General features: G+C 47.0%; 1 protein-coding gene across 6 annotated transcripts; it reads right to left on the bottom strand.

The window, feature by feature from the left end:
- Window positions 1–2,164: 2,164 nt before the first annotated feature.
- ZBTB8A (zinc finger and BTB domain containing 8A) lies at window positions 2,165–24,810 on the bottom strand. Of its 6 annotated transcripts, none has more exons than XM_084786285.1 (6): window positions 23,632–23,955; window positions 16,494–16,645; window positions 13,493–13,584; window positions 9,150–9,976; window positions 6,495–6,664; window positions 2,165–2,834 (listed from the first exon to the last, which is right to left on the bottom strand). In XM_084786285.1, exons 4-6 carry the CDS (start codon window positions 9,973–9,975, stop codon window positions 2,505–2,507), a joined length of 1,326 nt encoding a protein of 441 aa, XP_084642411.1. In that variant the 5' UTR covers window position 9,976; window positions 13,493–13,584; window positions 16,494–16,645; window positions 23,632–23,955; the 3' UTR covers window positions 2,165–2,504. The 6 variants fall into 6 exon arrangements, with proteins under 6 accessions (XP_084642411.1, XP_084642412.1, XP_084642413.1 ...); XM_084786286.1 differs by lacking the exon at window positions 16,494–16,645 and adding an exon at window positions 16,827–16,891; XM_084786287.1 differs by lacking the exon at window positions 16,494–16,645 and adding an exon at window positions 22,277–22,376.
- Window positions 24,811–25,033: the final 223 nt, after the last annotated feature.

Below are 25,033 nucleotides of genomic sequence, written 5' to 3' on the forward strand. Positions count from 1 at the left end.
AGGAGAGATGACTGAGGGCTTTGCTTCCTTACTCAGGCACATTTGGTCAAGTTCGGGTGCAGATCTCCTGGCATAAATATGCAGAGGAGCTGGAGAGGTTGCTCAGTACACAACAGCCTGAAAAGCCAGCTCCTAGAGAGCCAACACACTCTCCTGTTTTGTTTTGTTGAGACTGGGTTTCTCTGTGTAGCCTTGGCTGTCCTGGACTCACTTTGTAGATCAGGCTGGCCTCGAACTCACACCGATCCGCCTGCCTCTGCCTCCCAAGTGCTGGGCTTAAAGGCGTGCACCACCACCGCCCAGGCCCCAACACACTCTTCTGGTCTCCACAGCATCCACATGCTAGAGTAATAATCTAAAATAAAAGCAAAAGGAAAACCTCAACAGCACACAGAAGAACTAGTTACCCTTTACTGCAGCAGACTGGCAAGCTATTTTTTGTAAGGTGTGGGCTTTTACTAAACTGGTCTGAGGGTACAGGCAAGCCCTGGCTGCCTCGGGCCTTTGTTTTTGTCCCTCTTTAATGGAACCCTTCGCTTAACATGAGCTAATTGGGATTTGATTGTGGAAATAAATAATCAATGGAATACCGTGAAAACAGAACCAGATATAGAGGTTGTTTTAAAACCATGTTGGAAGCTGGGCGTGGTGGCACACACCTCTACTCCCGGCACTCAGGAGGCAGAGGCAGGCAGATCGATTTGAGTTCCAGGACAGCTTGGTCTACAAAGTGAATCCAGGACAGCCAAGGCTACACAGAGAGACCCTGTCTCAAAGGGGGGGGGAAAAACCATGTTAGGGGCTGGAGAGATGGCTCAAAGGTTCAGGCACTGTCTGCTCTTCCAGAGGTCCTGGATTTAATTCCCAGCAGCCACATGGTGGCTCATAACCATCTATAATGTGATCTGGTGCCCTCTTCTGTCAGGCAGGCATACAAGCAGGCAGAACGCTGTATAAAAACAAACACAACAACAAAAAACAAAGAAAAAACCAGTGGCACATGTCCGTAATCCCAGCACTCGGGAGGTGGAGACAAGAGGATCTCTATGAGTTCAAGGCCAGCCTAGTCTACAAAGTGAGTCCGGGACAGCCAAGGCTAACACAGAGAAATCCTGTTGAAAACAAACAAACAAAAAACCCAAAACAAAAGGCATGCTGGGCTAGTGAGATGGTTCGCTGTGTGGAGGCACCAGGCACTAAGCCTGACTAATTAGAGTTCAATTTTTGGAATATGTGTTGGAAGAAGAGAACGCGCTCCTGTAGATTGTTCCTTGACTTTCACATGTGTGCCTCCAAACCCCCAAGCAATGGTGGCTGCGGCAGTTTTGGAGTGAGGAAAGGCACAGGAAAGTACAGTTTGGAACAGAAGGCAAATTGTTCCAGTTAGTGTGACCGGTGGAAGGAGTTCAATAGAAAGGATCTGGGTATGGTGGTGGCGCACGCCTTTAATCCCAGCACTCGGGAGGCAGAGGCAGGCGGGTCTCTGTGAGTTCGAGGCCAGCCTGGTCTACAGAGTGAGTCCAGGACAGCCAGGGCTACACAGAGAGACCCTGTCTCGAAAAACCAAAAAGAAAAGAAAAAGAAAAAAAATTATTTTGTTTGTTTGAGATGTGGTCTCCATAAATTCCTGGCCTCACAGAGTGAGTTCCAGAACAGCCATGGCTTACACTGTCATGAAGAACCAAAACCAAAAACCAACAACAACAACCCAAAACAAACAAACGAAAAGAACTGAGGTCACAAGATTGATTCTAACTCTGTTCTCATGAGCCTGGACTTACTTCCCTAAGTGTGTATTGTGGGCATTAGTGTGAGCTAGTAGTAATTTATTTTACTCATTCATCTGTAGTCTCAGCAGGCGGATCGTGGTGAGTTCGAGGCCAGCCTGGTCTACAAAGCCAGTCCAGGACAGCCAGGGTTGTTACAGAGAAACCTTGTCTCAAAAACCCAAAACCTGGGGGTTGGAGAGATGGCTCAGACGTTAAGAGCACTGACTGCTCTTCCAGAGGTCCTGAGTTCAATTCCCAGCAGCCACATGGTGGCTCACAAAACATTTATAATGTGATCTGATGCCCTCTTTTGACATGCAGGTATGCATGTAGGCACAGCACTATATACATAATAATACACAAATTTGTATTAAAAAAAAAAAAGAAAAACCAAAACCAAACAAACAAAAGATTGTCTTAAAGTTTTGTGATAGATTTATTTAAAATATTTTACTCAAAAAAGTTTGCTAAATAGATTTTTCAATATTTAAAGAAAATGGTATCCCTGTAACAACAGAAAGGGTTAAGTGATCATCCTTCATGGCAACGCAAGCAAGGTCTTCCCAGTGCAGCAACCAAGTGCAGAACGGACGCAGCGGCCTCTTCAGAAAGCATGCACGTTACGTCAGGCCGCGTCTACGTCAGCAGGAGAAACCCATGAACTGGGCTCTGCCCACGGAGAGATGTCCGTGTAAACTGCAGGCATGCCAGCTCTGACAGGTCACACACTTCAGGCTACCTAATGTTGGGTTTTATTTCTTTTTCTTCTTCTTCCTCGCTATCAACTTGTTGTATGACCAGATCGGCAGACCCGTCTTCTACAATCTCCACATAGGACCTATTCTCTTCTTCGCTCAGGTGCCACCGGGAATCCTTTTCTCCGTCTGTGGGGGACATGCGATGGCGCTCAGCTTCCAGGTCCACAGGGAGGCTGTCGATGCCCACTTCCGCAAGGCACTCGTTACACAGTCTGTAGCGCCGGGTTCCTTCCTGCACCACTTGCCCCGTGAGGTCAGTCACGTGGCGTTTGCATTTCCTGCAGATTAGTTTGCACGCCTGGTGGATCTGTGTAGAGATGTAAGTAGTGATAAAAATACATTTTCAAAAGTGGGTCAGTTTGTTATTTTAGGGACCCGTTCACACACTTAAGATGGCTTGGAGAGATGGCTCAGAAGTTAAGAGCAATGGTTTCTCTTCCAAAAGTCCTGAGTTCAATTCCCACTAACCACATGGTGGCTTACAACCATCTATAAGGAGATCTGGTGCCCTCTTCTGGCATGCAGTCATACATGCAGGCAGAACACTATATACAAAATAAATAGTATTTCTTTAAAAAAAATGTTCAGCCGGGCGTGGTGGCGCACGCCTTTAATCCCAGCACTCGGGAGGCAGAGGCAGGCGGGTCGCTGTGAGTTCGAGGCCAGCCTGGTCTACAAAGAGAGTTCCAGGACAGCCAAGGCTAAAACAGAGAAACCTTGTCTCTTAAAAAATCAAACAAACAAACAAAAAATAATGATAATATTGAACAGATAAGGGGATTATCCAGACAGAGGGGAACCTGACTAGCCTGAATGGACACTGCTTTAAAAAAAAATACTGGGCTGGAGAGATGGCTCAGCGGTTAAGAGCACTGTCTGCTCTTCCAGAGGTCATGAGTTCAATTCCCAGCAACCACATGGTGGCTCACAACCATCTGTGATGTGATCTGATACTCTCTTTTGGCCTGCAAATGTACATACAGGCAGAGCATTGTATACACAATAATAAATAAATAAATCTTTAAAAAAAATACTGTAGTTCGCTCACCCATTGGATAATTGCTATCCCTGCCTGCTTCTTCACCACTGATGTGGATGGTACGCACAGGGTTGAAAGTGAGGACCACATGAGCTAATGGTCATGAGATGCTTCGGTTAGAAAGTTAGATGGGGGCAGGAGAGATGGCTCAGCAGTTAAGAGCACTGGGTTCAATTCCCAGCAACCACTCGGTGGCTCATAACCATCTTAAACTTCAGCGTCCGGAGACGCAGTGCCCTGTCTGGCTTCTGAGGGAACCAGGCATGAGCACACAGGGCATTCACATGCAGACAAAACACTCATACACATACATCTTTTTTTTTTTTAAACTTTGCTTATTTTTATCTTATGTGCATTGGTGTTTTACCTGCATGTATGTCCGTGAGTGTTAGATCTTGGAATTACAGACAGTTGTGAGCTGCCACGTGGGTGCTGGGAATTGACCCCAGGTCCTCTGGAAAAGCAGGCAGTGCTCTTAACCGCCGAGCCATCTCTTCAGCCCCACATAAATCTTTTTAAAGATTTATTAAAAGAAAGAAAAAAAAAAAAGAAATGAGGACTGGAGAGATTGGCCCAGTAGTTAGGACCTGAGTTCAGTTTCCAGTACCCACACTGGGCTGGCTAGTCTGTCTCTCCCTTCTGGCCTCAATGGGTACTACACTCATGTGAATAAACCCATTCACAGACACACACAGACACACACACACACACACACACAGCAAAGGTGGCACTGTGAGCGTACAGATGTGGAATCATAGAGCCATCATCCAACAAAGTGTTCAATGTGCGATCACTAACGACCGATCCTCCAGTTTTAAGTGTATCCTAGTGTGATGGGTAAACTATACAACACTGGCCTTGACTGTGTTCCAGACAAAGCCTTTTACTTGGAACCATGGAGGATTCAGATGAAACTTCAGTGCACAGAAAATGCAGGAGATAGCCTGGTGGTGGCGCACACCTTTAATCCCAGCACTTGGGAGGCAGAGGCCGGCGGATTGCTGTGAGTTCAAGGCCAGCCTGGTCTACAAAGTTAGTCCAGGACAGGCAAGGCTACACAGAGAAACCTTGTCTCAAAAAACAAAAAAACAAAAACAAAAACAAACAAACAAACAAAAAGAATAAATTAATAAAATAAAATTTAAAAAAAAAGAAAAACCAAAAAATAAAAATAAAAGGGACTAAAGGAATGAACTAAGTGACACTAAACAGAAGCAAGCAAATTCAGAGATAGGAGGATATTTTGCAAAATAAATGGCTTGGTATCTTCAGCAGTCCAGAGGAAGGGCTGCGGGGTGGGTGGGGTTATGCTAGACTAAAACCGCACCTAGGGGTCTTAACAGAGGGACTGACTCTAGCTCAGACGAGCAGCTATAAATGGGGGTTTGGCAGGGACTCTGGGGAAATCGGAACTGAACTGAGTGCTATGTAAGGCCGTCCTGCAGTGGAAAGGCACAGACTCACATAGGAACGCAGGCCACAGAACAACATGATAGGCAAGTCTTATTTTTGTAAAAGGTATACATACAAGAAAATCTGGGGCCCTGAGCATTGAACAGCAAACTCCTTGACACTTTGTTGATAGTCCCTGACTGCGAGTGCCTATGGCCCTTCTTGCTCCTTCCCTTAGGGAGACTAGTGAGAGCCCGGTATAGACTAGGAAGAAGGTACAGAGGAGACAGGTCAGACTCAGGCCCCATGGAGGTCTCTGCAGGCTGCACCAATCAATGGTAGATGCTAAGTACGTAGATAAATGGTGATTCTGCCCCAACACTTAAGACATCTGAACAGGCTGCTCTCCATCTCCTGGCAGAGACATGTATCAAACCAATTGAGATTTGACGTGAACTAAAATGGAAAGATAAAATGATTTAACACTAAAAGAGTATCTCCTGCTTCAAGGCCTCAAAGGGAATAAAATTGTTTATATATATATATATATATATATATATATATATATATATATATATATATAGTTGCTTAGGACCACTCGAAGAGCAGACAGTGCTCTCTCTTAATCACTGAGCCATCCTCTCAGCCCCTCTACTTTTTTTTTTTTTTAAGATTTTCTTATTTATTATGTATACAGTATTCTGCCTGCATGTGTGTTTGTAGGTCAGAAGAGGGCACCAGATCTCATTATAGCCAGTTATGAGCCACCATGTGGTTGGTTTCTGGGAACTGAACTCAGGACCTCTGGACAGTGCTCTTAACCTCAGAACCATCTCTCCAGCTGTTTTCTTTTCTTTTCTTTCCTTTTTCCTTTTTTGGTTTTTCAAGTCAGGGTTTCTCTATGTTATCTTGGCTGTCCAGGACTCACTTTGTAGACCAGGCTGGCCTCACACAGTGATCCGCCTGCCTCTGCCTCCCGAATGCTGGGATTAAAGGAGTGCGCCACCATGCCTAGCTGTTTTCTTTCTTTCTTTCTTTCTTTCTTTCTTTCTTTCTTTCTTTCTTTCTTTTCAAGACAGGGTTTCTCTGTGTAGCCTTGGCTGTCCTAGACTCACTTTCTTTTTTTAAAAAAGTCTCTCACTAAACTTGAGTTCACTGATCAGATAATTCCAAGGAGCCTCCTGTCTGTGCTGCCCCACTGCTATAACTCTATGTGCATGACACCACGCATGATTATTATTTTTTTCCCTGTGGGTGCTGGGGATCCACACTCAAGTTCCCATTTTGGCATGGTAAGCACTTTATTGAATGAGCCCCCTTCCTACCCCCAATTTAGATTATTAAAGCAGATAAATGCAGCGCTGGAAATGTAGAGAGCCTGCTTAGCATGCATGACGCAGTGTTCAATCCCCCATTGCTAGAAGGGAAGCAAGCAAGCAAACAAACAAACAAACAAAGCGGGGAAAGGGGCGAGAAGGAAAGCAGACAGACGCACATATTGACCAGAAGCAGAAGGATGGAAACGTGTATACACACCGTTCGGAAATGGCTGCTCAGATGGTCCAGCCTGCTGAACCGCTTCCCGCAAGCCTGGCAAGGGTAGGGCCTCTCTCCTGTATGGCAGCGCAGGTGGCGTTTGAGGTCTGCTTTTCGCTTCACCACATGTGTGCAGTATGGGCACTTGAATCGCAGCCTGGGCAGATCATCTGTCACGAGACAGTTGGGTGAAACCACGGTTACGAGTCTGCTAGTGTAAGGAACCCAGAGTGGCTGGTGAGTCCAGTCTTAGGAAGGTAAAGGGACAAATGACCTGAACTAACCACACTGTCAAGTAATCCTGGGCACAGAAGTACAGCGAGTGCAAACACCAGGTAACTTTAGATGACCACCCTTTTATTTCACATTAGATTTTAAAATTAAAAAGGCAGTATGAGACTGTAAAACTATACACACAAGCCAAAAAGAAAGCAATTAATTTTGGTTTTCGTGACAGGGAGTTCCTTTGTGTAACAGAGCCCTGGCTGTCCTGGACTCACTTTGTAGACCAGGCTGGCCTCGAACTCACAGAGGTCTGCCTGCCTCTGCCTCCCGAGGGCTCTGATTAAAGGTATGCACCACTACACCCAGCTTAAAGCAATTATTTTTTTTCCCTAAATTTTATTTACATTGGTGTTCTGCCTTCATGTATGTCTGCGTGAACGTGTCAGATCCCCTGGAACTGGAGTTACAGACAGCTGTGGGCTGCTATGTGGCTGCTGGGATTTGAACACAGTCCTTTGGAAGAGCAGCCAGTGATCCTAGCTGGTGAGCTATCTCTCCAGTGCCCCACAAGGAATTTTGAAAAAATAATTTTTGCTTGTTTATTTGAGACAGGGCCTCACCATGCAGTCCTGGCTGGCCTCAAACTCAACAGAGATTCACCTGCCTCTGCCCGAGACTAAAAGTATGTGCCACCATAACATGCTTAAAAGAGATTTTTAAAAAAATTATATTTATTTATGTATTTTATTTGTGGTGTGTGGGTTACATGTTGTTACACATATGTGCCACACTGGGAGTGTAGGAGTCAGGAAGAGAATTTACAGGAGTCATCATCTGGTCACATCCACCATGGGTGGTGTCCCCAGGGTTTGAATTCAGCTCGTCAGACTTGGTGGCAGGTGCCTTTAAGTGCTGAGCCTTCTCCCTGGCTGCTTGTTTTGGTTTTCAGGTCAGCGTCTCAATCTACCGATGCTCTGGCTGGCCTTGAGCATCCTGCCTCACCTTTATGTTTGTCTGTTTTGTTTTTGAGACAGGGTCTCTCTGTGTAGCCTTGGCTGGCCTGGACTTGTTTTGAAGACCAGGCTGGCCTTGAACTCACAGCAATATGCCTGCCTCTGCCTACCGATTGCTGGGATTAAAGGTGTGCACCACTGCCACCTGGCTCCCTGCCTCACCCTTAGTACTAGGATCACAGGGGTGGGCTACCATGCCTAGGTATAAAATAACTTAAATCTGTTATATTTATATATTCTATACACTTGTCCTCTTTTTATATACTTGTTGATACTTTTTTGTTGTGGTGGTGGTGCTGGGGTTAATCCAGAGCTAAATTCTGCAAAAGACACCCTCAGGCAATTTTTTTCTTTTTCTTCTTTTTAGATAATGATGATGAATGTGTGTGTGTAATCCATGTGTATATGTGTGCGTGCATGTGTGTAAATACTCAGAGTATGCTATTATTTTTACTGTCATTAAATATACTATTATAGTCTGAATTAAACATTATAAATTTATGTTCTATGAGTTAAATTTAAGGGCTGGAGAGATGGCTCAGAAGTTAAGAGCACCAACTGCTCTTCCAAAGGTGCCGAGTTCAGTTCCCAGCAATCACATGGTGGCTCACGACCATCTGTAGTGAGATCTAGTGCCTGCTTGTGGCAGGCACGTGCACCTGCGGGCAGAATACTGTATAAATAATAAATAAATCTTAAAAAAAAAAAAAGAAATTTCAGTAAAAAGTACAACTTTAAAAAATCATATAAGGGGCTGGAGAGATGGCACGGTGGTTTAAGAGCAATCATTGCTTTGCTGGTGGACCAGAGTACAATTCCCAGCACTCATATCAGGTTGCTCGCTCACAACAATCTGAAATTCCAGGTCCAGGACATCCAACACATGTTTCTGGTCTCTCTAGGTATCAACCATACATGCATGCTCAAACACACACACACACATACACACACACACATGCACACACACAAATATTGAAATAAATAAATCTCTTTTTAAAAATCACTTGGCACTTATGGGGCAAAGGCAGGAAGTCAGCCTGGTCTACAAAGTGAGTCCAGGCCAGCCAAAGCTACACAGAGAAACCCTGTCTCAAAAAACAAAACAAAACAAAACAACAACAACAAAAAATAAAATAGAAATCACTTGGTTTGGGCTGGAGAGATGGCTCAGATGCTAAGAGCTTTGGCCACTCTTCCAAAGGTCCTGAGTTCAATTCCCAGCAACCACATGGTGGCTCACAACCATCTATAATGAGATCTGGTGCCCTCTTCTGGAATGCAGGTGTGCATGTAGTCAGAGCACTGTACACATAATAAATACACAAACAAACACATATTTTTTTCAAAAATCATTTGGTTTAACTGCCATGGCACATAAAAATTAAGGTCCTTTGGGACTTGGGAGTTTTTGGGTTACCTGGAAAGCCCCTGGATGTGACATCAGACCCTTGGCCGTACTGGTAGGCAGCAGGTGCCGAGTCCACCTCTGCATCAACCTGTACTTGCTCTTCAGACTGGGACACATGGTTGGCGGAATCGGCTGTCCGTGCCTCTCCTTTGCCGGACTTAAAATGAAGGACCTGAGGTGGCTGCGGCAGTCTCACGTGCTTGCTCTTTTTAATGGCGGCGTCCTTCCTTTGCTCAAGCTTGGCCAACGGCTGCTGAGTACTTCTTTGGGGGGCAGTGTGGTAACCGTACTTGCTCCACGGCTTCCCACTTACTATACTTGGTCCTTGGTCTGGGCTCAGGTGAGAACGGGGAGACCCGCTTTCTTCCTGCCAGCTGCTGCTATAAAAGGAGGAACACTCCACGCCGTTCGAGCTGGTGTCCTTATCCGAGAGGCTGAAGTAGCGATCTTTCTCTTTCTCGCTTATGTCCAAGGAGGACTTAATGAAAGTCTTACACACGCTAATGACGTCAGTCATCTGGAGGAAGCTCGCGGCGGACATCACCTCTATAACGTTCTGTCCGGTCAGGGAGAGCTTGCCGGAGTAGACGAAGTCCAGGATGACTGTGAAGGTGTCAGGGGAGAAGGCCTGGAACGTGGCTGTGGTTGGCTGGCTGGTCTCCTTCGAGTTCTGAGAGAGCAGCATTTTAAAGTAGCCGCTGCTGGCGAACAAGACGTTTCGGTGCGCTTTGAAGACCTTCCCCTCCACGAGAATGCTGCAGTCGCAGAACACATCTTGCCTGCGCTGCTCGTTCAGTTGTTGCAGGAGGTGAGACTGGTGAGAGGGGATCTCCATTCTGCGGGGGGGGGGGGGGGGGGGGGCAAGGAAGACACATGCGGTTCAGAGGAACTGAGAGTCGAGCCTAGGATGAGTCGCTAGATGCGAGCCAGAAGGCTCATTTGCCCATCTAAAACCTCGTCTTAGAAAATACAGTCCCCAAGACCCTGAGGTGGCAGGTTCCACATGAACTGCTCCTGCTGGCCTGTAGTCCTTGCTACGATGAAGGCTGAGGCAGGAGGATCACAAACTCAAGGCCTGTAGCTACGGAGAAGGTTCAAGGTCAGCCTGGAAAACTCACAAGACAGTCTCGAAACAAAAACAAACAAACAAACAAATGAAGAAAACTAGGGCTAAATTGTTGTGGCAAAGTACCTGCCTAGCTTATGGGGAAAGGCCCCATGTTGATTTCTAGCACTGCAGAAACCAAACCAAACAACAAAAGCAAACAAAACAAAACAAAACAACAACAACAAAAAAACCCCACACACATACACACAAACAAACAAACAAAAAAACTGCCAGGAGAGAATTCCAGGCTACCCTGAGTTACACAGCAAGACCACATCTCCAAATGACAAACACAAGAAAACAGCAAACCACATGGTGGCTCACAACCATCTACAACGTGATCTGATGCCCTCTTCTGTCATGCAGGCAGAGCACTGTATACATAATGAACAAATAAATCTTAAAAAAAAAAAAGGTAAAGCAGGAAATTATCTTCTTGGACACTGCCTCTGACAAGTGGGAGGAGCAACAGAGGCTGAGGGGAAGTTCCCAGCCTCAGCACTTTTCCCTAACGCAAAGCCTTCAATGGACAACTCAGTTCCTTGTAAAGGAGGGTAGAACTTCAAGACAGCACTGAGTGAGTTTAGGGGCTGCACACACATTTGTAAGTACCTGCAGTAAGTCGGGCAGCAGCATTTCAAGATAAAATTAATAGTGAACTGACGGGTTACACACGCTCTTATGTCCCGGCGGTAAATTATCTGTCTGGAATACACTGAATAGCGTCTGTTTTCGGCATAGGATCCGTAGTGTGTATCGTCTTGGTTGACAGACAAGAGCGCAGGAGATAAGCCCTCCACAGTAGAATCCTGGGGTTCATTTGCCAGCTGTTTGAGCTGGGATAGATCTGTGTTTTCGGTGCCAATGAAAAAGTGAACTATGGGGCTGGAGAGATGGTTCAGCGGTTAAGAGCACTGACTGCTCTTCCAGAGGTCCTGAGTTCAATTCCCAGCAACCACATGGTGGCTCACAACCATCTATAATGTAACCTAATGTGCACTGTATACTAAATAAGTAAATAAGTCTTTTTTTTTTTTAAAGCGAACTATGGAGATGCGTGGCAGGTGGCGGGCCACTGTGGCTCCTGACCACGCTTCTCGTTGGCAGAATATGGACTTTGGGTCAGGAAAGGAGCTGAAGGCTTTAAGCAGGACTTACTGGGCCACAGAAGACAGTGGGGCTGAGGGCAATGCAAACCGGAACAGCTAGCTTCAGAAGGGGGGAGAATATTTGTAAGTGCAACTACTTTTGGCCCTTGTCCTAAAAATCTGCCCGAGGCTAAGCTGAAGCGGGTTTTTGGATTACAGTGTTGGCAGAAATTTCAAGACAGCCGAGTATTAACTGTGTCCTATGGTTCTCTTATGCAGAAAGTGTACAGCATTAGGAAAACAGGAACACCAGGAAGGAGAACGGAGCTGAGTCCAGTGTCCAGGGGGGAAAAAAAAACACTCAAGAAAAGCCCGATGCTAAGCCAGGTGGCGGTGGCGCACACCTTTAATCCCAGCACCTGGGAGGCAGGGGCAGGTAGATCTCTGTGAGTTCGAGGCCAGGCTGGTCTACAAAGGGAGTCCAGGACAACCAAGGCTACACAGAGAAACCCTGTCTCAAAAAAACCAAAACAAAAAAACAAAAACAAAAACAAAAACAAAAAAACCCCAAAACACCTAGACAGATTGCCTTGAGTCTCCGAAGACTTTGGAATTTGACACAGTGTTGAAATGGGAAGACCATGAGGGCCCTTGAAGTCAGACTGAATGCATTCTGCATGATGCCACAAGCCAATGGGCTGCCATTCCTAAGTCACCTTTGTAAACAGCTCTGGTTCCTGATCTGAGACACTCACCTGCAAGGCGGCACCTAGAAAGCTTCTGAAACAGACCTCCCTCCTCTGAACTCCAGCACCACTGGGTGGACCATAATCATAGCCATGGAACACTCTCCAATGGGATAAATTCTTTTTTTTTTTTTTTTGGCTTTTCGAGACAGGGTTTCTCTGTGTTGCCTTGGCTGTCCTGGACTCACTTTGTAGACCAGGCTGGCCTCGAACTCACAGCGATCCACCTACCTCTGCCTCCCGAGTGCTAGGATTAAAGGCGTGCGCCACCACCGCACAGCCCAATGGGATAAAGTCTAAGCCCGCACAGGAGGAGACAAAGACAGCGTCGAGTTTCACTAAACGGCTCCGGGCACAAACCTAGAAATGTACTCGGTAATGACCTCTAAGGAATATGCCGTTTAAATACGCTGAAGTCACTGACCCGGATGCAGTCGCCAGATCCCAGATTTGAAAGTGTTAGCACAAGCATCTGGGTGCAAAATGTATTTCCCTGCCTGACTGCCACTTGGACTTGGGAGTAAATTATTTCTAAATAAGTTAAAATGCCAGCGCGTCTGATAAAGCGTGGAAGAAGCCTTAATGAGATAGCCGCCATTACGACTCCATCAGAGCGGAGACAGCCTGGAAGACTGGGCGCTAGCCAACAGGATGTGGGATGCATTGAAAGCACTGCAGAGAGAGGGAGAAGGGCAGGGCAGGGGAGACCACTGAGCAATATATGACCCCATCTTTTTCCCAGAACTGTGACACTCGGGTCTTGACATCAAGGGTGGGGCTACAGCTCAGCGGTGGAGCCCTGGCCTACCGCACACATGGAAGGAGGGAAAGCTGGCCGCAGCACACGTGCCTGCAATTCCAGTGCCGGGGAGGAAGAGGCAGGGGGATTCCTGGGGCTTCTTAGTTTCAAGCTTCAGGTACAGCAAGACTTGGTTTCAAAAAATAAGGTGGGGGCCAAACTTAGTGGCACAGGCCTTTAATGCCAGCACTTGAGACGAAGAAGCAGCCGGATCTCTGTAAGTTCCGAGGCCAGCCTGATCTACATAAAGAGTTCCAGGACAGGGGCTGGAGAGATGGCTCTTTAATCCCAGCACTGGGGGAGGCAGAGGCAGAGGCAGGCAGTTCAATGTGAGTTCAAGGCCAGCCTGGTCTACAAAGGGAGCCTAGGACAGCCAGGGCTGTCACACAGAGAAACTCTGTCTCAAAAATAAAAAATAAAAAAAAGAAAAAAAAAAAGAAAAAATTAATTTAATCTATTAAAATATGGAATTAATTTTTTTGGAATTAATATTTATATTAATAAAGTAAAAGAATGTAAAATGTTCACATGTGGCTGAGGTAGAGCTCAGTGACAGAACACCTAAGGCCCTGAGCTCAGTCTCCAGCACCAAGGAAATTATTTCCTCATACCTGGAAAATGTACAGATGCTACCCTTGAAACCTTAAGACTGATGGAGGGCAAAGAGGAAGGACTCCTAGTCAGTGAGTTCACAGAGGGATGTCTGTGGAGAGAAAAGATAAATACACAGGGTGAACTTTGGTAATGAAAGCAGTATCTGCTAGAAGACCTAATTATTCATTTATATAAAAGGCATCAGTGCTCAGCACGTAAAAATAACTTGGTGTCGATCACTAGTTTTTAAAAATGGCTTTGATGCATTGGATCTCTTTCTCAATAAATTAACACTTCAGGGCAGGGTGGAACTCACCCAGAATCCCAGCACTTGGGATGTGCTTTCAGGAGGGTCAGGAGTTCAAGGTTAGCCTTGGCTATTTAGCCTGAGAACGTCTGCCTCAGACCCTGCCTCAAAAAATAATAACAAACTGGCTACAAAAGAAATTTAAGAAACCTTGGCAGGGGGCTGGAGAGATGGCTCAGAGGTTAAGAGCACTGACTGCTCTTCCAGAGGTCCTGAGTTCAATTCCCAGCAACCACATGGTGGCTCACAACCATCTATAATGTAGTCTGATGCCTTCTTCTGGCCTGCAGGTATACATGCAGGCAGAGCACTGTATACATAATAATAAATAAATAAATCTTAAAAAAAAAAACCTTGGCAGATAGAGTAGCAGGATGGAAATTGTAAATAAACTCAGGTTGGAGGAACAACCAGTTTTATTGTTTGTTGAGACATTATGAAGCCCAGGTGAGTTTGAAACCTTTGATCCTCCTGCCTCAGCCTCCACATCATTAGACTTACAGGCCTGTGCTACCATGCCCAGGAAACCTAGGCGCTTAAGGGAGGAAAAACCGTTGCCACAATGAGTTCATCCATTACCCAGTTGCGAAGGAGCCAGGAGGGACTGCCTGGTGGAGCAGTTACTCCGTCAGCGCTCAGGGTTACCAGAGCTCCTTAGGGGCACGGCCATGTCTACTCTGTGGAACTCAGAGCTACCAGAGAGGGTGGATGTCGAAGCCAAGTCTGTGCCCTACACGGCTTTCACACGCTGATGCAACGTCATGTTTTGGGTCAATCGCCAAGTCGCACCCTCGCGACTACTCAGACACCTTTAGAACTTCCTCCTTTTGGAAAACTAAAAAGTATACTTCCCAGACTTCTTTGCAGTTAAGCTGCTGTTGTGTGAAATTCCAATGATATATTCTTTTATGACAAGGTGGGCTGTTAGTGATGACAGATATGTTTATGGAAACTTCTCGGCTGTCAAGACAGCACATTTATACAGGTAGGCAGATGTCACAAATCTCGTTAATGTATACATTATGTTAACAACTGTAATTCAATTTTTAGTTTTTTTTTTTAAAGATTTATTTATTTATCATGCACACAGTGTTCTGCCTGCATGTACACCTGCAGGCCAGGAGAGGGCACCAGATCTCAATTTAGATGGCTATGAGCAACACGTGGTTGCTGAGAATTGAACTCAGGACCTCTGGGAGAGTATCCAGGGTTCTTAACCTCTGAGCCATCTCTCCAGCCCCCACCACTGTAATTCTTAAACACTATTTGGTGAGGTTGAGGGCAGCAGTTTCTGGATTCCCAAACTTCAGCCTAGGAGTATTCACTTGTAGCCTCCATTTAGAATCCCTTCCTGGGGCTGGGAGTGATGGCGCACGCCTTTAATCCCAACACTCGGGAGGCAGAGGCAAGCAGATTGCTATGAGTTCGAGGCCAGCCCGGCCTACAAAGTGAGTCCAGGACAGCCAAGGCTACACAGAGAGACCCTGTATCAAACAAACCAAAACAAACAAACAAACAAACAAATAAACCCAGAATCCCTTCCAGACGGTCCTTGGTTAGTATTATTCTAGGACTCCTAAGCCACAAGCCCCTTATGATGACTTTGTATGGACCCAAATGCTTTATTAAATCTTTCTCTGCTTAAAATAATCCCAGCACTCGGGACAGATGGATCGCTGTGAGTTCGAGGCCAGCCTGGTCTACAAATTGAGTCCAGGACAGCCAAAGCTACACAGAGAAACCCTGTCTCAAAAAACTAAAACAAAACAAAAAACAATTCAAACTGTTTTGCTTTCCTGCAGCAAGATGCAGACAACAGACTAGTACACTGTTGTCCTCTGTGCTAGAGCACAGGGGCAAAGCAGTCTGTGAACTACATGCCTTAGCAACACCATCTGAAAATGGCGACAGCAACAGTAAGCCAGAGATCTGGAGTTACAGAACAGAGTCTATGAGAAGTAACCCATGTGAAATGCTCACAGCAGGGCCTTCAAGACAAACGTCAGGGCTGGAGAGATGGCTCAGTGGTGAAGAGCACTGGCTGAGCCGGGCATGGTGTTTGCACATCTTTAATCCTAGCACTGAGGAGGCAGAGGCAGGTGGATCTCTGTGAGTTCAAGGCCAGCCTGGACTACAAAGTGAGGTTCACGACAGCCATGGCTACACAGAGAGACCCTGTCTCGAAAAACAGCAACAACAACAGAAAAAGAGCACTTGCTGCCCTAACAAATGATTTGAGTTGGGTTCCCCAGCATCAACATACTGGCTCATAGAGAGAGAGGCTCCAGTGTCCTGTCTGGCCTCCACAGGCACCAGGCACAGACATAAACGTAGGGATGATACCCATACACATGAAACAAAATATATTTTAAATAAACAAGTGTCATGGCTTGACGCACACCTTTAATCCCAGCACTCGGGAGGCAGAGGCAGGCAGAGCGCTGTGAGTTTGAGGCCAGCCTGGTCTACAAAGTGAGTCTAGGACAGCCAAGGCTACACAGAGAAGCTCCATCTCAAACAAACAAATAAACAAACAAAAAGAACGTTACTGCTTCTGCTCAGAAAACCCAAGTTTGGTTCCCAGCACCGATACCAGGCAGCTCCGACACAAGCATTGTAACCCCTGGGGATCCAACGCCTGGGGCCTTTTCAGGCACCTTCCCTCACAGTCATATGACGACCACACCCTCTTTCCTCATTTCAAATGTTACCTTAGGGGGCTGGAGAGAGATGGCTCAGCGGTTGGTTAAGAGCACCGTCTGCTCTTGAGTTCAACTCCCAGCAACCACATGGTGGCTCACAACCATCCATAAGGAGATCTGGTTCCCTCTTCTGGTGTGCAGGTGTACATGCAGGCAGAACCCTGTATATGTAATAAATAAATAAATCTTTTTTTTTTTTAAAGTTACCGTATTCCTTATATCTCACTATGTAGACATGGCCGGCTTTGAACTCACAGAGATTCTTGTCTGCCTCTGTCTCCAGAACACTGGGATTAGCAGCGCTCTGGAGATTAACCGGGATTAACAGCTGGTGGCGCTCACCTGTAATCCTGGCACTCCAGAGGTGCGACCAGAATATGATCAGGGCTCTGGTTTATCATGAGATCCTGATTTGGGGGGGGACGGGGAAGCAATGTTACTATAACAAATCTCCCTTGGGTGCATACTACTGCCCTTCCTCTAAACAGATGCCAACTTGGCCTCACAGTGACTCATAGTCCAAGTTTTCTGTGGCCTACATCAAGATCCCAGCTTCCTCTGTGAGGAAATCTGCACGCTGTGACCCGCAGCCAGACCTACAGCTCCTACCACTGTGAGTCTTCTCCGGAGACTTGACCAGGGTCCTCTGAGGTGTCGCCTTGGCAGTTTTCCTCTTAGTATTCTGAGCCCTTTTCCCTTTTCCTTTGCATGACTTTTGCTTCTTTGCTGTCGTTTCCTGGCTTGAGGTTCACCTAGCGCTCAGGGAGCTGCACCAGAATTGAAGGTGAATCTTTACAGTTTCTTCTTTCCTTCCTTCCTGTTTCATTTATTTATTGAGGTTAAAAGACAACCTGTAGGAACTTGGTTCCCTCCTTCCAGCTTCCTGAGTTCCTGGGATTGAACTCAGGTCGTCAGGCGTGGCCCTTTTAACCCACTGAGCTATCTCACTGTCCCCCTGTGCAGATGCTTGAGGCAGGAACAGCCTTAAACAAACATCCTAAGTGACTCTCTATGTATGCCTGTGCACTACGTTTGTGTGGTGTCTGAGGAAGCCAGGAAAGGGAGCTGAATTTTTTTTTTTCAGTAACAGAGTAATCTTACTATGTAGGCCAAGCTAACTTCCAGTAGTGATCTGCCATACCCAGCTATAATTTTGTCTGTTTTTGTTTTTCTTTCTTTCTTTTTTTTTTTTTAAGATTTTTAATTTATTATGTATACAGTGTATCTGACTGCATATAATGCTTGTACACCAGAAGAGGACACCAGATCTCATTATAGATGGTTGTGAATCATCATGTGGTTGCTGGGAATTGAACTCATGACCTTTGGAAGAGCAGCCAGTAGCTCTCAACCTCTGAGCCACCTCTCCAGCCCCCTGTATTTGTTTTTCAAGACAGGGTTTCTCTGTGTAACAGCCCTGGCCTCAAACTCAGAGAGATCCGCCTGCCTCTGCCTCCCGAGTGCTGGGATTAAAGGCGTGCACCACCATGCCTGGCTATAATTTTATTTTTCAATAATTTTTTCAAACACGACAATTACAAGTCAAGGCTGGAGAGGTGTCTCAAGATGATGGGGAGCGCGTCTGCTGCTCTTCAGGAGGACCTGAGCTCAGTTCCCAGCCTCTTCATTGGGAACTTCAGCGATGCATAAGTAAAGAAACTAAGGCACAAGAGAAATTACTAGAACACTGGGGTCTGGCGTGACTATGGGTCAGCAGTTAACGCACTGGCTGCTCTTCCAGAGGACCCACATGGTGGCTCCTGACTGTCCATAACTCCAGTTCCAGGGGACTGTGACATCCTCACAACAGACAAAACACGAACACATGTTTAAAAAAAAATCTCCAAAATTATACACAAAGCCAGTGGACCAAGAGCTAAGTGAGCCTGGAACCAATTTACAAGTCTTTTGCTCCTCTGCCCCCTCCACCCCCAGGATGTGTGCAAATGTCCCGTGCAATGCCTCACGGGCAACTGTGTGCGTTCCCAAAAGAAAACTGAAACAATACAAGGAAAGGCGATGTCTGAGAATGAAGAACCAGAAAAACTCACTTAAAGCTTAAGCCGTGTGTGGCGCTCAGGCGGTAATCCTAGCACTCAGGAGCACATCTGGCCTTAGAGAGCAACCTGGATTTACAGAATGTTCTAGGCAAAAATGGCCTCAAAAACCAAAATGAACCAAAAGAGGGCCAGGGACAAAGTAGTAGTAGTCTGTTGGTAAAGAGCTGTTTAGCACGTGCAAAGCCGAGGGTTAATAATAAAACTTGGAGTGGCTGTGCACACTTAGAATCCCAGTACTGGGGGCTGGAGAGATGGCTCAGAGGTTAAGAGCACTGACTGCTCTTCCAAAGGTCCTGAGTTCAATTCCCAGCAACCACATGGTGGCTCACAACCATCTGTAATGAGATCTGGTACAGGCAGACAGAACATTGTATATAAAATAAATAAATAAATAAATAAAAAGAAATTCAAAAATAAAAGAATCCCAGTATGGAGGAATGAAGGCAGGAAGATTTGGAGTTCAAGGCCTTCCTTGCCAGCGTAGCAAGTTAGAGGCAAACCTGGGCTACATAAGACCCTGTCTCCCGGAACTACACAGCAACAGGAAGTCAAGGGCTCTACAGGCCCAAGCATGGCAAGCATGGCGCCAACAGCCCTGCCCTTTCTCCTTCCCTCTCCTTTGTAAACCATAGATTGTATCCCTAAAGCTAGCTGGCGAGGTCTGTTTCCAAGTGTTCCTTATTTGGACACTTCCTGATGCCAGACTTGTTCCTAAGGCTGATGACCAAGGTCCAGCTACCAAAGTACAGGAGGTCCAGCAATTACAAGTCTCCTTTTGGTTTACCCTAATCAACTAATTAACACACCCAATCAAAACATACCACCAGTCGGCGTGGTGGCGCACGCCTTTAATCCCAGCACTCGAGAGGCAGAGGCAGGCGGATCGCTGTGAGTTCGAGGCCAGCCTGGTCTACAAAGCGAGTCCAGGACAGCCAAGGCTACCACAGAGAGACCCTGTCTCAAAAAAAACAAAACAAAACATACCACCGAACCCTAACCGCCCCTTTTCCTTCTTTGTGTGTGTGTGTGTGTGTGTGTGTGTGTGTGTGTGTGTGTGTGTGTGTGTATGTGTCCCTGATTGTCCTGGAATTCTCTCTGTAGACCAGACAAGGCTGGCCTTGAACTCCCAAAGATCCTCTTGCTTCTGCCTAAAGGCATGCACCACCTCCTTATTCCCTTTTTCCTCTTAAAAAAATCACACCTGCAAGGTCATTTGCTGCTGTCCTGCCTCACCCCACCCCTACCCCCCACCCCCCAGTTACAAAGCTGCCACTTTACCTTCAGACTTTAAGGATCTCTCTGTGAAAACAGGTGTTTGGGTGTGGCTTGTGCCTAATCCAGGGGTCCTGGAGGAAGGACACTGCTGTGTACAGGTCCTTTCAGGAAGTGCTCAGTAACCTGGGTACCTTATAATTTGATAACTGTTTAGTATAATTTACAGTAACAAATAGTATCCTACATCAAAAAAAGACTTATTTTCTGCATTCAAGGGTAAAATGCTCTAGATTTTCTTTTTCCAGTAGACTGATCTTACAGGTTGTGTTAGCAAGTCAGACTAAATCAAGTGAGTCCTCCAAAAAGTCAAGTGGAAACATTTATAGTCTCTCTCTCTCTCTCTCTCTCTTTTTTTTTTTTTTTTGGTTTTTTGAGACAGGGTCTCTCTGTGTTAGCCGTGGCTGTCCTGGACTCACTTTGTAGACCAGGCTGGCCTCGAACTAACAGCGATCCGCCTGCCTCTGCCTCCCGAGTGCTGGGATTAAAGGCATGCGCCACCACGCCCGGCCTTATAGTCTCTCTTATGAGTTAAAATATCTATAGTAGTTTCTACAAAGACTACAGCATTCAAAATTCCCATTAAGGTCAATGGTCTTTTTGTTTGTTTGTTTGTTTGTTTGGTTGTTTGGTTGGTTTTTATTTATTTATTTTTTGGTTGGTTGGTTTTTTAAGACAGGGTTTCTCTGTGTGTATCCCTGGCTGTCCTTGAACTCACAGAGATCCACTGGCCTCTGCCTCCCAAGTGCTGGGATTAAAAACATGCGCCACCTGAAAGGTGGCTGGAAAAGACAACCACGTATTTTAGGAACCATTAAGTTTGAAGGTTGGTGGGACAGAAAGAAAAGTCGCTTCAACTTAAGTTTGTGGACTAGAAAACCATCTTTTCATACTGAACACAACATTGACCTAGTGTGTTGGTCTTAGCAGAAGCCCCACTTCCTAACTTTGCGCTGACTGGAACGCTGATTGTGCTCCTTGAATGGCGATTGTATTCTTTGGAGGATGAACAAATTGCAATTCTGGGAAGATTTAGAATGAAGTCCAGAAACAACTTAAGAGCTGTGCTGTAGAAAGCTGTCTCCTCCAAAGTTCACGCTGAAAGTTCATTCGCAGAGGAAGAGTATTAAGAGGAGCTTTTAGGGGTTATTGGGCCATGGAGGGGTGGGGCTGCCCTCATGGATGGGATTGGCATCCTTGTAAAGGGACTTGGAGAAGTCCCATTCCATCCTTTCTTTCCATTTTACGAATGAGGACACAGCATCATCCTCATTATGAACCTGGCAACGAGGTGCCATCACGGAAGCAGAGAGTAGGCTTCACCTGTCGGGGTACCATCAACAGCCTACTGTTGGACCTCCCAGCATCTACAAATGTGAGAAATAAGTATCTGCTCTTGTTTCATTTTTCGAGACAGGGTTTTCTCTGTGGTGCTCTGGCTGTCCTAGAACTCTCTTTGCAGACCAGACTGGCCTCCTCAGACTAACAGAGATCCGCCTGCCTCTGCCTCCCGAGGTCAGGGACCGAAGACGTGCAACTCCACAGTCCAGCAAAATCTGTTCTTTATAGGTTACCCAGGCTGGATAACCTTAGCAGCACACATGGGCTACAGGCTCTAAGATAGGCAAGCTTTAGAGTTAACTGCTAGAATATTCGAGAGGGGCTAGAGAGATCGCTCGCTCAGTGGATAAGAGAAGAGCACTGGCTGCTTCTCCAGAGGACCTGGGTTCGATACCAGGCACCGACATGGTGGCTCACAACCATCTGTAACTCCCACCCAAGGGGATCCTTGTTTGTCACAAACAATGTACTTGGTACACTGGCACACATGCAGACAAAACACCTGTGTGTGTGTGTGTGTGTGTGTGTGTGTGTGTGTATTTAAAAGAGAGAGACTTGAGTTTTGAAACTATAGTTAGAAAAGCCTCGGTGAGATGACATTTGCATGATGACTAAAGCAGGGAAGAGGCATGTGTATCTTTGAAGGAAGAGCAGGCCAGACAAAGCAAACAGCAGGTGCAAAGGCCCTGAGGTGGATCAGGAAGAAGGGAGGGGTGGGAAGAACAGGCCACTGTGTAGTATGCCTGTAATGCCGGTTAGCCCCAGCGACTTGGGAGGCTGAGACAGGAAGAAGCAAGATCAAGGCAGCCTTAGGCCACTCGGCAAAAACCTCATCTCATAATAAAATGAAAAATGTAAATGTAAGAGGCTTGGGGATGTATCTCAAGGGTAACTCTTGCTTAGCACGTACAAGGCCCTGGGTTCAGCAAAACAACACACACACACACACACACACACACACACACACACACGGAGGCACTATGGGGCCTTTAGGGTTTTTTTGTTAGATGTGGAGGAGCCATTTAAGATTTGGAGAGGACTGGGCATATGGTTCATTGGAGACTGCCTGCCCTGGGTTCAAATCCAGCACAGAATAATACCAGGTGTGGTGAACCATACCTTCAAACCTCAGCACTTGGCAGGTGGCTGCAAGAGAATTCCAAGTCCAAGGTCATCATAAACTACATAGATTTCAGGCTAGCCTGGGCTACACAGGACCCTGTCTCCGAAAGAAAGAAAAAAAGAAAGAAAGAAAGTTTTTTTTTAACTCAGAAGAAAAAATTTTTAAACTTATATTAACCTCTTTGAACATTAAAAAATAATAATTATGCCATTGAAGACAGAAATTCACCTAGTGCATCGCAGAACTCCCAAGGTGGAGGTAGGAAGGTCAAAATTTCAGCTAGCCTGAGCCCAGTTTAAAACGAAAAATAAATAGGTAAATCGAAGTGAGATTTAAGTAATAAAGACCGGTGAAGATCTTTGGTACCTGGAGACTGCTCCTGGGAGCTGCAAGAGCAGGAGGGCTTTAGAAGGTTGCCACCACTCAGGTTCCTGCCTAAGGGTGAAACTCCATGCTTATCCTGTGCCAGGCAGAATAAACAGCCTGAATCGGCAGCCGTCTTATAGGAAATTAAGTGAACTATTTAATGAAAACGAAACCACTCCATTTACTAAAGTTCTGCAAATAGAAAGACTTCTAGGTGCTGGCGACGTGTGCGGTTGGGTGCCCGCTAGGTGTGAATCCTATTCCAAACACGTCTCGGAGAGACGCGGAATACAACTAAACGCGCGGTCAAGGGCGAGTAAGCGCGCCAGAGCGCGAAGCCACCAAACCATACAGTGTCGCCAGGTGGGAGATGCCAGGGACATTCTGCCTGGAGCCAGCTGGGGCTCCATACTTCTGCCCTCGATTCTAAGCCCGGAACTGTCGCGTCGTGATGGAAAAGCCAGAGGATGGAGGGCGGAGTGAGAAAGCCGGGCTTCAGGGCACCTACGCCCCGCGCCCCGTGCCCCGCGCCCCGCGCCCCGCGCCCCTCCCCCGCCGCGGCGCCCGACGGCTGCAGACACGCCCGGCTCCGTGGCGCCGCCTCCCCTCCGCGGCTGCCTGCTGGAGGCTCCGGCGCCTTCCCGCCTTTCCCGGGGCCCGATCCGGGCGAGCGGCGGGGTGGATGTGGATGTGGATGCGGGCGGCGAGGGCGCAGCCATTGTCCCGCAGCCGCGCCCCAGGCTGCCGCCTCCCGCGCCTCCTTTGTGACCGTCGCCGGCCCTCGGAGCCACCGCTCTTAGCCCCCGGCTGCAAATGGCGCCCGGCCACCCCTGCACCGCCACCCCACGTACCGGCCAGGGTTGCATCCCCGGGGCGCACCCCTGTGGCCCCGCCGCCCTCCGCCAGGCTCTCGGCCGGGCCCGCAGCCCCGACGCCCCGGCCGCCCTCCTCCCGCCCGCCCGCCCGCGCCCGCGCAGCCACTTACCGCGGGGCTCTGGCGGCTCGCGCACGCTGCGGAGCGTTTCCTGGTTCCCGGTGGGGCAAGCACCCCCGCCGAAGCCGAGGCTTTGCGCCCTAAAACAAGTAGCCCCAACGTGGGAGAAACAAAAGGTATTTGCTGACGTGGGCGTTGGACAGAAACGCCCGAGGGCTGAGGACACAATTAAAGGGGCAACGCACAGATTTCAGGCACCAACCAGCAGCTTCGCCCACCCCCCCTGTCCGTGCCCACACCCGACTGCACCCTCCGCAGGCACTGGGGCGCCCAGGTTCCCCAGCAGCTGACTGCGAATCATTCTTTTTAGTCGGGAGCTTACATTTTAAAATTGTACTTTACGTTGGGAAAAGCGCCTCCGGAGGGCGGAAGGGCTGGATTTCTAAAATGTGGGGAATATTGGCTTAAGGAGAGAGGGAGGGACTTAGGCGTGCCCACAATTACTGTATAAAAAGTACATGTAACATTATTGTGTTTAAGTTTAGCAACGTCAAATGGGAGCGAGTTGCACAAAATTTCCCTTTATCGATGCACTTATTCCAGTCAGGCCATTTGAAGAGGCAAGCCCAGCGAGGCTGAGATAAGAGAACACGATTCTTGATATAAAACTTCTAAGACCAGACGGGTTTTGTGTTTTCAAATACAAAAAAAAAAAAAAATTGATCATATATCAAGTTTCTTTTCTGACAAGTCCCTAATATTTAGTGCCCAAACACCAGACTACACATTTCCTAAAATAGTAAACTGCTGAATTTTCAGTCTACACAAGCATAAATTGTATAAACTAAACTGTTCTCCATTTCTTCGTGCTGGTTGTCAAGCCCTGAGAAACTGTATTATGATGAAGCGGCGGCGAAGACTCAAAATTTCAAAAGATACATCTAATATTTTTGAGGGGTTCCTCTCCTACGTCGTGCCCATTAGGGGTCTTGTTTCTTTGATTTCCTCACTAATTAGCGCTGCGTGTGAACCTTCACTCTGAGAACACAATACATCCAGGCATTTCTGAATGGAAAAAAAAAAAATAGAAGAAGAAGAAGTAAAGAGGCAGGGAACATGACCGCTCCTGCGTATAGTGGAGGAAAAGGTTTATTACAGATCTGTGGGAGAGCATAGCCAAAGGCAGGGACATCTGAGAGAGTACAGAGTGGACAGGACCAGGCTGAGGAAAGTGGGGGAGGGGAAGGGAGGGAAGCAAACGGGAACCAGGTGCAACAGCCAGGGAGCCCAAAGTTGCAAAGAGAGCAGGTAGTCAAACCGCCTAGATTATATAGGGATGAGTAGGGCAGGCCCCTGGGCTGGAGAGTTCAAGCTAGTGGGCAGGGTGAACCAGCCAGGAGGGCCCTGTGACAGGTGGTGGCCAGGTCCGAGTGGATATTTTAAATAAGCACCT

The sequence above is a fragment of the Acomys minous genome, assembly GCF_964271855.1.
Source record: "Acomys minous genome assembly, chromosome: 6".
Classification (NCBI taxonomy): domain Eukaryota; kingdom Metazoa; phylum Chordata; class Mammalia; order Rodentia; family Muridae; genus Acomys; species Acomys minous.